Source organism: Phytophthora infestans, genomic scaffold, assembly GCF_000142945.1.
Source record: "Phytophthora infestans T30-4 supercont1.11 genomic scaffold, whole genome shotgun sequence".
In the NCBI taxonomy this organism is placed as follows: Eukaryota; Oomycota; class Peronosporomycetes; order Peronosporales; family Peronosporaceae; genus Phytophthora; species Phytophthora infestans.
Window position 1 is genome coordinate 2,747,130 of NW_003303748.1, and position 12,503 is coordinate 2,759,632.

Here is a 12,503-nt window from a genome sequence, read left to right on the forward strand (position 1 = left end):
GCGGTGAAACGAGATGAGCGTGGACGTGTCAAGCGGTTCAAAGCTCGTCTTGTAATCCACGGATTCAAGCAACAGTTTGGCATCAACTACGGTGAAACATATGCACCGGTGATTCGCTTTGAAACTATTCGTGCGGCCATCTACTTCGCTGTGCAGCGAGGATGGGAGATACTCTAGTACGACGTAAAGACAGCGTTCCTGTACGGAGATCTCGACGAGATGATATACATGGAGCAGCCGCCTGGATTCCAAATTGATGGACCAAGCGCTGTATGCGAGCTATTGAAGAGCCTCTATGGATTGAAACAGGCACCTAATGTTTGGAACCGGACTCTACATGCGAAGTTGGTGACATTGGGCTTTGAGCGCACAGACTCAGCCTATGGGTTGTATGCGCTAAAGGAAGAGGGTGAAGTTAAGCTGTTATTGACTGTCTACGTGGATGACCTACTACTAATGGGACCCCGAGATCTGTGCGTCAAGATTGCAGCTTCACTGCAAGAAACCTTTGAGCTGACTACGATGGGTACTGTCAAGTACCTACTTGGTGTCGAGATACTGCTTGACAGACCAAGCAGACAGATTGTTTACTGTCAGAAACAATATGTGCTGGAAGTACTTAAGCGGTTCCACATGTCGGATTGCAACGGATGTACTACTCCTGATGCTACTACACTGTCTAAGGCTACTGTACCTGCAACAACGGACTATCTGCCGTACCGTAAACTAGTGGGAGCACTTCAGTACCTAGTGAATGCGTCAAGGCCTGATATTGCACATGCAACGAGACATCTTGGCAAGTTCCTGGCGTCCTACGATCATACACACTACGCGCAAGCTAAGAGGGTACTTAGGTATCTAAAAGCTACGTGTGATTACGGGTTAGTGATGGACGTACCTGAGGGAACTACTGCAAATGTACGCTGCTACTCAGATGCCGACTATGCAAATGATCCGGTGGACAGAAGAAGCATCAGTGGCTATGTAAACACACTTGACGGCAACGTGATATCGTATGCATCGAGAAAGCATGAGATTAACTTCCTGAGTACGTGCGAAGCGGAATATGTGGCGATGGCTGAAGCCACCAAAGACGTGCTGTGGCTTGCGGGCCTGTGTGACGAACTGGCCTGGAAGCATCCAGTACCATTACTGTTGGGTGATAACGAGGGAGCAATCTCGTTGACCACCAAACCTGGGAAGCACTCCAAGTCTAAACACATAGACAACAAGTATCATATGCTGAGACGAAACGTGGAGCTGAAACTGCTTACCACGCAGCACATTGGGACCGATCAGATGATCGCAGACACCATGACCAAGCCACTTGCGGTGGTGAAGTTCAGTCGCTTTAGTCAAGCAATGAAGGTGTTGCCAGTGGTTTCCTCGGATGATACTACTACCGCTACGGAGCCTGCGGCTTCTACCACGGCTGCTATTGCTACGGCTACTGCAAAGACTGCGTCTCCTGCTCCGACTGCTATTGCTGCAATTCGAAAGGAATAGGACAAACTCAAGAAGTGCGAGCGATTGCGTTGGATGAGCGTGATAACTACAGTGTGTTTTGAGTGCGATGGTGTGCTGGGAAAGCCAAGCAGGTTGCACCTGTCTTGCGTAGTTCTACTACGATACTACACGTGCTACACCTGTGTTGACAACGGACGCTATGACTACGGATGTGAAGGCTACTGCTGTGGATGAGGACGGTGTTGACTGTGGCATGCTGTTTGCTGTACGGACTACTGTGCTGCTGGTCTATGACTTTGATCTATGGGGCAGCGACTTCAACCTGTGAAGTCTTGTGTGTGATCGCGTCAATTAAGGCGCTGTATTGCCGAGATCAAGTGGGAGTGTGAGATGCCAGCCCCTGTGTGAAGAGGCTAGCACCAGCAGTACATACAAGTGGACTGTCAGTGCCTGGCATTGACACTGACAGCCGATCCTACATCCTATCCTACGCCTGTTGCTGCAGCCTGCGGCTGCGCACTTACCGACATGCCACGTGCGACTATACCAAGTTTACTATGATCGATGGACAAGAGCGACCGTGCCGCCGTGCTGCTCACGACGACACTGACTTAGGTAAAGTATGGTTTATATTAGTTTATGTATCGAATAGAACTTGCGGAGAGGCGTACTGGCTTGCGTGAGGCTTGCTCTCTCTCTCTCTCACAATTCAATTTGCGGTTCAGCGAACCTCAGAGAGAAGAGCAAGCCCACACCAGTACTGCAGCCCTGTCGTGACCTTTTGCCCGGCAGTCACTGTGTTTACGTACCTCTTTTGATTGCTTTACTACTTAAGTGTAAGTCTACTCTAATGGCACCTACGCTTAGAAGTGACCTACGCTTAGAGAGCAGTCCGGTGACGCGCCCTGCGTCACCTCATGAAGAAGAACCTCGTGTCATCCTTCACAGCGGCGCACAAACTAAAGGTCCTAGACTATTTGGCAAGGGGTGGGGTCATCAGCGAACAATCAATAATTTTTATCCTGAATGAAATCCTTATACCTGTATCGGGGAATTAGACATGGAGATACGAATTTAGTTTGGACGATGATTCTGACGACATGTTGCAGACATTAATCTACAGCAATAGATTTTTTTGATTAGCACTTTGGATAGAACAATACATGCAATTTCTGACCTACATGTATGTGCGAACACTTTTCTGAATGCCATAACTAAGGGCCATTAGAAATTAACTCCTGCAGCGGACTAAACATCAAAAGCGGACTAAACAATCGATTTGTTTAGTCTGCTGTTGTATCGCCAAGCTAATTCATGAAAATACGAACTACGTAGCCGAGACGAATCGTCAGTGACGATCACATCGCAAACTGTTTCAATCTAGTGAGGTCGCAGCGGCAAGCATGATGCGTTTAAGGTGTTTTTGTGTGCTGCTGCTACTCATTTCCTTCGGTTGCTACGACCTCGCACATGCCAAGGACACAAATAAGGAGGTAGCTGAGAAACCCACCTCAGATCCCTCGGTATCTCAACGTGTCAACGCGCTCCTCGACCTACTTGCAAAAGACAACGAGACAGTTCATACAGATGAAGACGACGAGAAAGACGAAGCACGGGGCCTTGACTTGTTGAAAAACCTTTTTAGGTGGAAAACCAAGAATGCAACGAACGGACCCAACGCTTATCAAAGAAGTGGAAAATTTAAAGACCAATCCAGTGGTTATGAAGAATCTCAAGAGTGTCAAAGAAAATCCAATGGTGATGAAAAGGCTTGAAACTCTACAGAATAACCCTAGACTGGTTGAATCGCTGCAAAAGGCTCCTAAGCAACAGAGCATCAGAAAAGTGAGCTCATACCTTTCCAGAGGCCAACACCTTTCCGAGGAAACAAAATTTACTATTTGGGGCCTCGCCGGCATCGCTGTTTTCATCAGTCCGCTACTTCTAGTTGCCCTACTGGGCCACTGAGGGAGAAAACCAGTTGCTGGCGAGCACAAATGGCACTTTCGCTGCAGTTCCGAAGAAAACCTGCCACGATAGTTTCGCGACCAGCACCGCGTCAAAGGAAATGTCACAGTTAAGTAAGCTTCCCGTCGTTGTCGAATCCCTGTCATTGCAATATCGAGATCGAGAGGTTTTGTTGATTGATGTTCAACCACAAAAAATGAAAGCAACATGTACAAAAAACTTAATTCAATCGTTTGGCGTTTCGTGACTATAGTATCCATACTTGAGTGGCACATTGTTGCTACACGGCGCGGTGAACGATGCGCACATCGGTAAAGTCTTGAAATCCTTCAAAGCTGTGAAGTTCGTCGAGCGAATTCATGGCTGCTAATACAAGGCATCGCAATTTTTTTTTAAGCAAAATCTACTGTACGCAGGAATTCGAGCTTTAATAAGTTTACTGGCATAACGAATTTTCTTAGACTCGTTTGATAAATGCAAAAAAAATTGCGGTGACCAAACATCATACCGACGAGTTGTGCGATTATAGGCTCTATAGAATGGGAAGCGTATTTTTTTCTTCATTTTACGATTTTAATGCAAGAAAAAGCTTATCCATAGCTGTCGCCTTTTTTCTTCCTACTTACTTCAACGACAGATCGGGGCAGATCGTTTGGAGGTGCCTCTGGACGGAGAGTTTCTTTCCTTTGATCTTCTTATAACAGATGGGGAATTTCGGGTTTGTGATGAATTGTCTTATACCGAGTTGGCAAAACAGACTGCTGCAAATCTGCTTCTGGAACTGGCCGGTAGGTGGATTTTTGAACGGATAAACTTGGTAATCGGTGAGAACGTTGCAAATGCCAAGGTTTGTCTCGACGAAACCAGTCGTGGCCATGGAGTGGATGGTGTCCAACTGAGCTTGGGTGCATGAGTCGTTAGAGCCTGAAGAAGCAGCAACCATTGTTATCAGCACTAGCAGCAGGTACTGGAAGCGGGCAAACATCATTTTTCGTCCGGGTTAATGTTCGCTCGAGCAGTTCGATGCCAATTGAAGAATGGTGAAAGAAGGAAAGCCGTCGTTTACCGAAATAAGTCTTTGTAAGGACTTGCATCATCACTTGATCAGTGTTCGAATTATTGCATTCGTGGTAGAACACCTAGAACGTCTGGTGTGTTGACCAAGACCTCGAATTGTACCAGTATTTTCAGGTAGTTTAACGTACAAGTCTCAAATTTGGCTGCTTAATATTGGCGATGTGTATAACGCTGTCGATGTCAATTGATGCCTCCGACTAAGTCAGCCGCTGCGAAGCCCGTCAAGTATTGCCGTGAATGGTGGATATCACTGACCTTAATACTTGCGGAAGATATAGATAAGCACAGCAATGGAGCCGAAAGCAAGAGCGAGCACGACGAGACTCCCAACAATATTTGCGACATCGTTCGACAAGGATTCGTCTTTGGCCAGGTATGAATACAGCTTTTGTGCGCTTCGTTCCTTGACGAGTCTTGGGTTCTTCTCTAGCGCCTCGAGCCTATTCACAATCACAGGGTTTGTTTTCTTGACAGTGCTGACATCCTTCATCAACCCTGGATTGCTCGTCAGAAACTCCACTTGCTTGCTCAACGCTGGGCTCTTCTCTAACGTCGCCATATTCGTGGGAGTCGGACGAAACAGATTTTTTAACGAGGTAAAATCCCGAACTTCCTTTTCCCCATTGCCACTAGCTGTGGGAGCTGTTGCGTTGCCGCTTGGTAGCTCCTGATTTGCGTCGACCGCTTGTGAAGTCGCTCGTGCTAGATCGCTGTAGCAACAGCACAAGCTGAAAAGAAGCAGTGCTAGGAAACAGCCTCGGTGCATCGTGATTATTGCGCCTTCACAACGTGGGTTTATCGATATGTAAGGTAGACAATTTCCGGCGGCTCGAGTGGGGGCGTACAGCTCTCTGTTTACCCGTGTAAAACTGATGGTGAGGATGCTGCAAAGGGTTTGTCATGCGGATTAGGTAGATGCACTCGATGGCGAAATCAACGCCCGAAATGATGACAGCGCGCGGCGCGTAATCCGGGTGCTGATCACAGTTAAGTTGAGTTCACCATCAAACACGTATGCAATCGTATCCTAATCCTGCAGTTATCCTGCATGTTTTTTTATTGTTTTAAAAGAAAAGGTTACTTCGTTTGTGTCATTACATTTAATTAAAGGCTCGAGGTTAAATACATGTATTAATACCTAGAACACGGATTACAGACAACGACGGTGAAATCCGCCACCCTCTGAAAGCCATCCTCCATAGTAGTTCTTTTTTTGTTTTCGCGACAGGAAAATCCGTCGCACATTTTTATTGGCAGATAAAACGAATTAATTAGCAAAAAGCAAAGTTGAAAACCTCAACGTCTAGTGGCTGGCAGGCCGCTGTACTGTTGGGCGGTAGCTGGCATACCAGGGCCGACGTTGTCTCGACAACAACATCAAGTCCTTCTTTTGAAACATGTGCGTCGAAGTTATCGAGTATAAGCACTGATAGTGCCTCGATCTCGAACTTGAGCAGCTCTCGTACATATATCGTCCGCACTTTGGCATCCATAAAACTGCTCTCCTGCACTGAGTATACATGACCAACCGGATGTGCTAGTAGCTCCACGACTATCACACTATTCAATAAAGCAATTATATAAAATCAGCAAAATCAAAAGATATTACCGTGCTGCAAACCGCTGACATAGTCTCATAAACGCACTTAGACCCTTCTCATCGCTTTCCTTACCAGCAAGATACGTTTGAAGCCATCGCGTTTGCTGCTCTTTGAAATATTGAATCAGTAAATCTGTACAAATACTAAGCAACAAGCGGTTTTAGGTCACAATGTAAAAAGTAAATTAATATGAAGGCGGTTTACCCATTCTTCTCGTCGCACGTCCTTCATAAAGGTTACCAAATCGTGAGAGAAGTGTATTAACGGCGCTGCACTCTGGCCCTTCAAGGTTTTGCTGGTTTGGGCACCCGCAAAGTCTTGGATGTTCTCTTTATCGTCTAGCCAGTCGCGAAGAGTCGTGCGAAGGATATTTAGTCTCTTTGATGCGGCTTGGCAGCTTCCTAACGACTCAGCAGTCGCGATTGCTTCGCGCTTGGTTAGAATTGTATAGGAGCGCTGAGGCGCCCTTTCCAGAGTGATAGAAATTCTAACTATATGTGATATGCTACCCGTAGGAACCAGTCGATTCTATTTACTCTATCATTGGCTAAAATAAAAACTTGCTCAAATCTTTTATTTTTGAACTTCAAGTGTTCGTGGCGGATTTGTATGGTATGGCGGATTTCACCGTCGTTGTCTGTAAATTATTCAGTTAGGTACTAAAGAAGAGCAGTATAGAAAAATACATGCAACCTGGAGTTTATCAACATAGTAAGCAAACTCGCTCTCTAAAGTTGTATTTTAATACAACAAGTGTATTAAAACACACTTGTTTCTACATGTCGACACAAAGAAAACCAGTTTACCTGATGATGGTACCGTGCATCATCATCAGATATACAGAGTGCTCGCATCCATCCGAGCAGCCGGAATTTCTACCTCACATATCACCTTGAAATAGGTACTTTAGACTCAAGTACCGGTACCTCGAATAACAAGAGGCGCTGTGATCACTCGAAGCGTCAATGCTTTATCTTAGCCCTGCTTCTATTCGTCTTTTGCTGCAATAGCAATCCAACGAGTGCCGAGAAAGCAATCGAGGGGCCCATAAAAATCAACTCAAGTCTTTCCGTCGATCAGAGCTTCCCGAGAGGCAATGTAAAAACAGGTCACGCAGATGGCAAGCGCAAAAGATGCTCAAGGCATCTCGTTGAATAACTATTTCGTAGAGTACGGGCGCTACAGAAGAGCCCAGCGCTTAACAAGCAAGTGTAGCATCTTTTGTGAAGAGTTTCAAGGCTGTCATAAAAATCGAAATTCAAGAGAATGGCCGTAGGGTCTTTGACAAAAGCCCCAAGGAAGAAAGCGCAAAAAAACATTCGTACTTCGTACCTGGCCAAGGACGAGTCTATCTCTGACGAAGCTGATAATATCCTCACGAAGCTCCTCGCCCTCATTCTTGCTGAAGTATGGTTAGCTATAGTTTCCATTTACACTGTACCTTCAATCCCTCATTTGAGGTTAATACACGTATACGAGGTGGAAAAATAAACGAGTCCATTTATTTGAGTTAAGCGATCCCTCAAATATACGATGAGTTTGTGCAGCCAAGCCAGGCTTCTTCAACTGGATCACAAGGTTCTCCCACCCTACGTTGAATTTGCAGTCTTCGCATAGCGATATACCCCGACGAGGTTGAGCAGTTGATGACCATCATTCGAGTATTGAAGCACATGCCGTCCACGCCGTTAAGCTTGCAATATCTGTATTTGATGCCATTGCAGAGGTCATCTGTCGAATGCTTGGTTGGTGCAGCTTTTGCATGGCTAAAGGGAGCAGCCGACGGGGGACAAACAACACCCCCAAAGGTTGCCAGGGTGGCATTGTCTTCTGCCGAAATGCGTTCATCCGTGCAGGTTAGAGGGTGCATCTCCCCTGCTATCGGTAAACATTGGCCTTCCGTCATGTTACAGTTTTCCGTCAAGTACCCATTGCAGCAAACTGCGATTCGTGACGCCACTATAAAGTGTTGCATACTCTTGAGAGGTTGAACCGAGGGCAGCATCGCGACGCGTGGTAGGTGCTCGAGGTGCAGGTCTGTAAGGTCCGAAAGCCCCTGGAAGCTTGGTATTTCTTGGAGAGAATCCATGACTGCCAATGCCAAGTATCGCAAGTTATTGAGCGATGATAAAGACGGCAATTGCTCTAGATCTGGATGCACACCTAAATGAAGGAATGCGAGGTGTGACATGGTGTCAAAAATCCCATCAGACATAGTTTGAAGCCTTTTGCTGGTGTAGTCTCCCTCGATATGTCTGTAATGAACAAAAGTTAGAATTTGGCATGTTCCAGATTCTAATTTCTGATACTTACAAAAACTCCAGGTGAGAGAACTTTGATACCCATTCTGGAAGATGTTCAGTTTTAGTGTATGCCAGAATTAATTGTTCCAAATGGTCGCAATTCTTTAGTTGTTCTGGCAATTCTGGAACAGCCCGGTTGATAATCTGGACGATACGTAGCTCTCCTGCTGTCGCTAGTTCAGCCAGATCACTCGTAGTGTCAACGGGGTTTGTCCATTCGGCATAAGTCGTTGGTGCGATTTGACGGTCAGCAAACACCAGACAAGTGCAATGTTTCTCGCCATAGTTCCATCGAAAACTTGCAAGAACGCACTTGTCGTACTTACTGCACAGCGCCGTCGTCGAGTGCACAGCCCCAATCGAGTATACGAACATGCAAATCCCCGCCACCAGAAAACTAAGCGATAGAAATAGCTTAGAAATGAAATGTTGCCCGAATTTCGGCTTTGGAATTGTGCCCGAGAGTCTTTTCGTAAGGTAAGCCTTGATCACTCCCGTCTGGGATTCTTGCAGCACCGGTTTTACCGACGCCCTTCGTTTGCGCTCAGCCTGTCGCTCGTGATGGTTGTGAATCAATGTCGTTATTATTTTTCGCCATTTGTACAGCGATAAAATATTCAGCGCAGACTTGTAAAAAAGTGTTGACCCCACAGAGAATTGCAAATAGTGGAACGCACTACAGAAACTTGAAATTTGCGAGGAATCGCCGTATATCCGAGCTACCGTGTCAAAAGATCCGACGCCAAGTGTTTCGATTCTCGTTTGGAACGCGGCGCGATCAAAATCGAATGTGTCGACGTAGTAGATTAACACCACCAGTGGAGCAAACACTGCAAAGAATAAATCAAAGCTACAAAACACAAAAATCCGTTGAGAGTAAGAAAAAAAAGAAAACCTGAGCAATCTTACGTGTAGTAAAGTCGAGCGATGATGAGATCAGGGTCCGCTACGTAGCGTTGGTTCCGGTAACACGTCGCGAGCCAATTACAGAGTAACAAGACGGAATAATAATAAATTATCGCAATCGGAAAGCCTTTTCGGAGATATGTTGCCAGCGTCAGCGTCTGAAAAACGAGTTTGGGAAGATCAAGCGCCGCAGTCTGCATACATGACGCGAATTTTAGACAATTTTGTACGAATTAGAGGAGGTAAGTCAGTGTGCTTACGAAGTAGTGCTCTCGGATATCTGCTGGTAATTCGCGGACCCAAACGAAAATTCGCTGAGCAAAATTCCCTTCGTCGCCATTTGTGTTCGCCACTTCGGCCGTGGTATTTTCTAAAATGTCATCAAGTTTCAAATTCTCCTTCGGCGCACCAACACGATAGAAAAACATCATTGTGACCGTCAGAGCAGTATATCCGATCCCGAAAATGGTCAGCAAGACCACCGAAGACACGACAATGGACTTTTCAGGTTTCGGGAGTAGCCAGAATTCTCCGTTGTCGAACTCTGTGGTGTTCATGATGGTGTTGGCGATGCTATCTGCATGGATTTGTATAGCTGCCATCACGAATGTCCAGGCGGCGGAGACCACGAATGTAATGATCATCGGTATGCCCAGCACACCGAAGACGTCGTAAAAAGTTGCAGCCTCCGTCGCAACAATATTTACGACGTGCGGTGCAAGATCATGCAGCGATCCAGTCCAGGAGCTTTTCGGCGATAACGAATTCCTTATCGAAGGTCGTGGTGGCTTGGTTTCGTCCATCTTAGCGACGGCCTTTCGGTGACCTTTCTGCTCGTCCAGGTCCCCAACACAGTCCGTTCGATACATCAGAAGTACTTCGGGGTCCGTTGTTGCAGAGTTTTTTTCACCGCCGGCAGAAAACTCCTGGCTTGGAGAGAGGACATCATCACCTCCTACTGCCATGTTCTCAATGTCCACGATGAGAGACTTTCAGTGAGCAATCGTATTCACTGAAACCTCTGTATTTATAAATGCAAAAAAAGAAAATGTCAAAAATATCTAGATGCTGCTTAAAAAAGTTTTGGATGATAATCTAGAAGCTGTCTAACTTATGGTTTCTAAAAGCATCAAAGGAGGTGATGTTTTTTTTGTATATTTGAATCACGATAACTACACATTTTAACTTTCTTATGGTGCGTGGTGACTGCACAGCCAACGCAGTGCTTCACTGTTAGTCGATACACGACGCAAAGCAGCCCAGCTGCTTCGTTCATCCATAAACAAAAGATTTTCATCAGTAACCAAGGCGTCCAGCAGGTTGCGGACATATTCACGTTTGTCCTCGCTAAAAATGAGGTTCGTCAGTTGATCGAGAACTTCTAGAGCGTTTTTCCGGTCTCTAGATTTTAAAAGTTGCTCCATCGGCGCCAATTCGACCTTATTTACAAGGTTCACCGTGGCGAGCTCCATACGCTCCAAAGCGCTGTAGAACGTTCGCAGTTCTTCCCATTGCTGAGGCCCAGTGAGCCCACTGACTTCTTCTATGCTTAATCCGTTAGACAAGATCGCACGAGCCTCCAGGAACAGCATCGTTTCTCGTACGAGCGGCATCACCAGAGACAACAATGAGGAAGACACGCTCACTCCATACTTCGTTGTAGTAGCGATACTACACGGAATAACGTCGCCAGATTCACATGATTCGCACATAAAAACGAGAGGAAAACGGAGTTCATCGACACGTTGTTCTTGAAGTCGCTTGAGTTTTGAAACCCACTGATCTTCCGAGAAAAAGCTGGCACGTTGTGTCAAGTCGATTTCAAGCTCTTTGGGTGGTAGAAACAGCCATAAACTTGGCGGTAAGGGCTCTGGACTCAGCTCTTCTTCGAGTTCCTCTGAAACTTGATCAAAACCTGGTTCAGTTGATACCATAATTCTGTTAGAAACACACGGAGACATCAGCTCTCTCTCTTCTATTATCGCCGAGAGCATCCGACACGTGACTGTAGTCAGTCGAGATACTTCACGCTCCTTGGGATCAAACACTTTGTGCTTAGAAATGGCTTCGATCGTCGGTCTTGATTTAGAAATACTGTTCAAACATTGACGCAGGAGATCTTTCATGTCGTCGTTGGGTACAAATCGAGTAATAGATCGCTCGAAAAGGCACGTATATGACTGTTCCTCATCAATATCAGTAGACGTAAGGCGCTCAAACACGTCGTGAGGTGTTGAACAGCCCTTGAACTCTTCTAGTTGATGTCCAGACGCGTACATCTTAAGGATTATCACTCCAAGATTCCAGATATCCAATGAAAATGAGGTTCGAAAACTTGATATCTCATCCAGTGTAAGAGCTGCTAGCTCCGGTGCAATGTATTCCGCTTGATGAACGCTAATCAGATCTGTATCTGGACATGGGACTTTATGTCCTGCTCTCGAGGCATGTTCGAGACCCCAGAACTTCAATCGTCCGTCGGGTGAGCACGCTACCAGACTGTGTATATCAAGAGCTCCATGGACAAGACCTCGTGTGTGTAGAGCTCGAACTGCCGCTACCACACGATAAATCTGCTGTTCCAAAGGCTCACGAGACACCTCGATATGTGCACGTAGCGTAGTGCAGTCTGGTTGATTCAACACCAAAATACAGCAGCCTATCTTGACAGACTGACCAACTTTAAGTTCGTATTCCAATGCGTCATCGACTAACCGAGGCGCAAAACGTCGAGAAAAGTCGTCGTTCTGTAGACACGACAGCGCGTAGCTCTCTCGTCCTGCAAGATCCGCGTCTTCTTCGATGAAAACCTTAAGTACCAGTTGCCCCAGTGGCGCAGGATCACTTGAATCTTTGGAGTTTACAAGACGACAGCTGATGAAAAACGCCAGTGGGGTCTCCTCAATGTCAGTATCTGTGTTGAAGGCGTACTGACAGCCGTTCACAGTCAGCAAATGCTGACCGGTATCGTTGGATTTCGTCGTTACCAGCGTCTTCAATGCTGCTCGGAGTGCATTTCTGGCTGCAATTCGTACTTGAGCGGGTGTCGCACTCGCCGTACTGTGAGTGCTGAGCAGCTCGAGAGAGTGATTACTATCTCCGTTTTCACGTTTTGATACTTGTCTCTTTCTATTGAGTTTCGATGCTATTTGAGGAGACTTCAGGTTGACGTAACTCGCAT

At 46.2% G+C, this 12,503-nt stretch overlaps 2 protein-coding genes across 2 annotated transcripts; both read right to left on the minus strand.

Moving 5' to 3' along the window:
* Positions 1-7,635: 7,635 nt before the first annotated feature.
* PITG_07669 (uncharacterized protein) lies at positions 7,636-10,125 on the minus strand (the record flags this gene model as incomplete). The annotated part of the gene is made up of 5 exons (XM_002904571.1): positions 7,636-7,868; positions 7,914-8,368; positions 8,427-9,266; positions 9,326-9,516; positions 9,583-10,125. The coding sequence occupies 5 exons, from the start codon at positions 10,123-10,125 to the stop codon at positions 7,636-7,638; spliced, it is 2,262 nt and encodes a 753-aa protein (XP_002904617.1).
* A 387-nt stretch (positions 10,126-10,512) lies between these two features.
* On the minus strand, positions 10,513-12,503 carry PITG_07670 (uncharacterized protein; the record flags this gene model as incomplete). Its single annotated transcript, XM_002904572.1, has 4 exons — positions 10,513-11,202; positions 11,272-12,222; positions 12,310-12,451; positions 12,493-12,503. The coding sequence occupies 4 exons, from the start codon at positions 12,501-12,503 to the stop codon at positions 10,513-10,515; spliced, it is 1,794 nt and encodes a 597-aa protein (XP_002904618.1).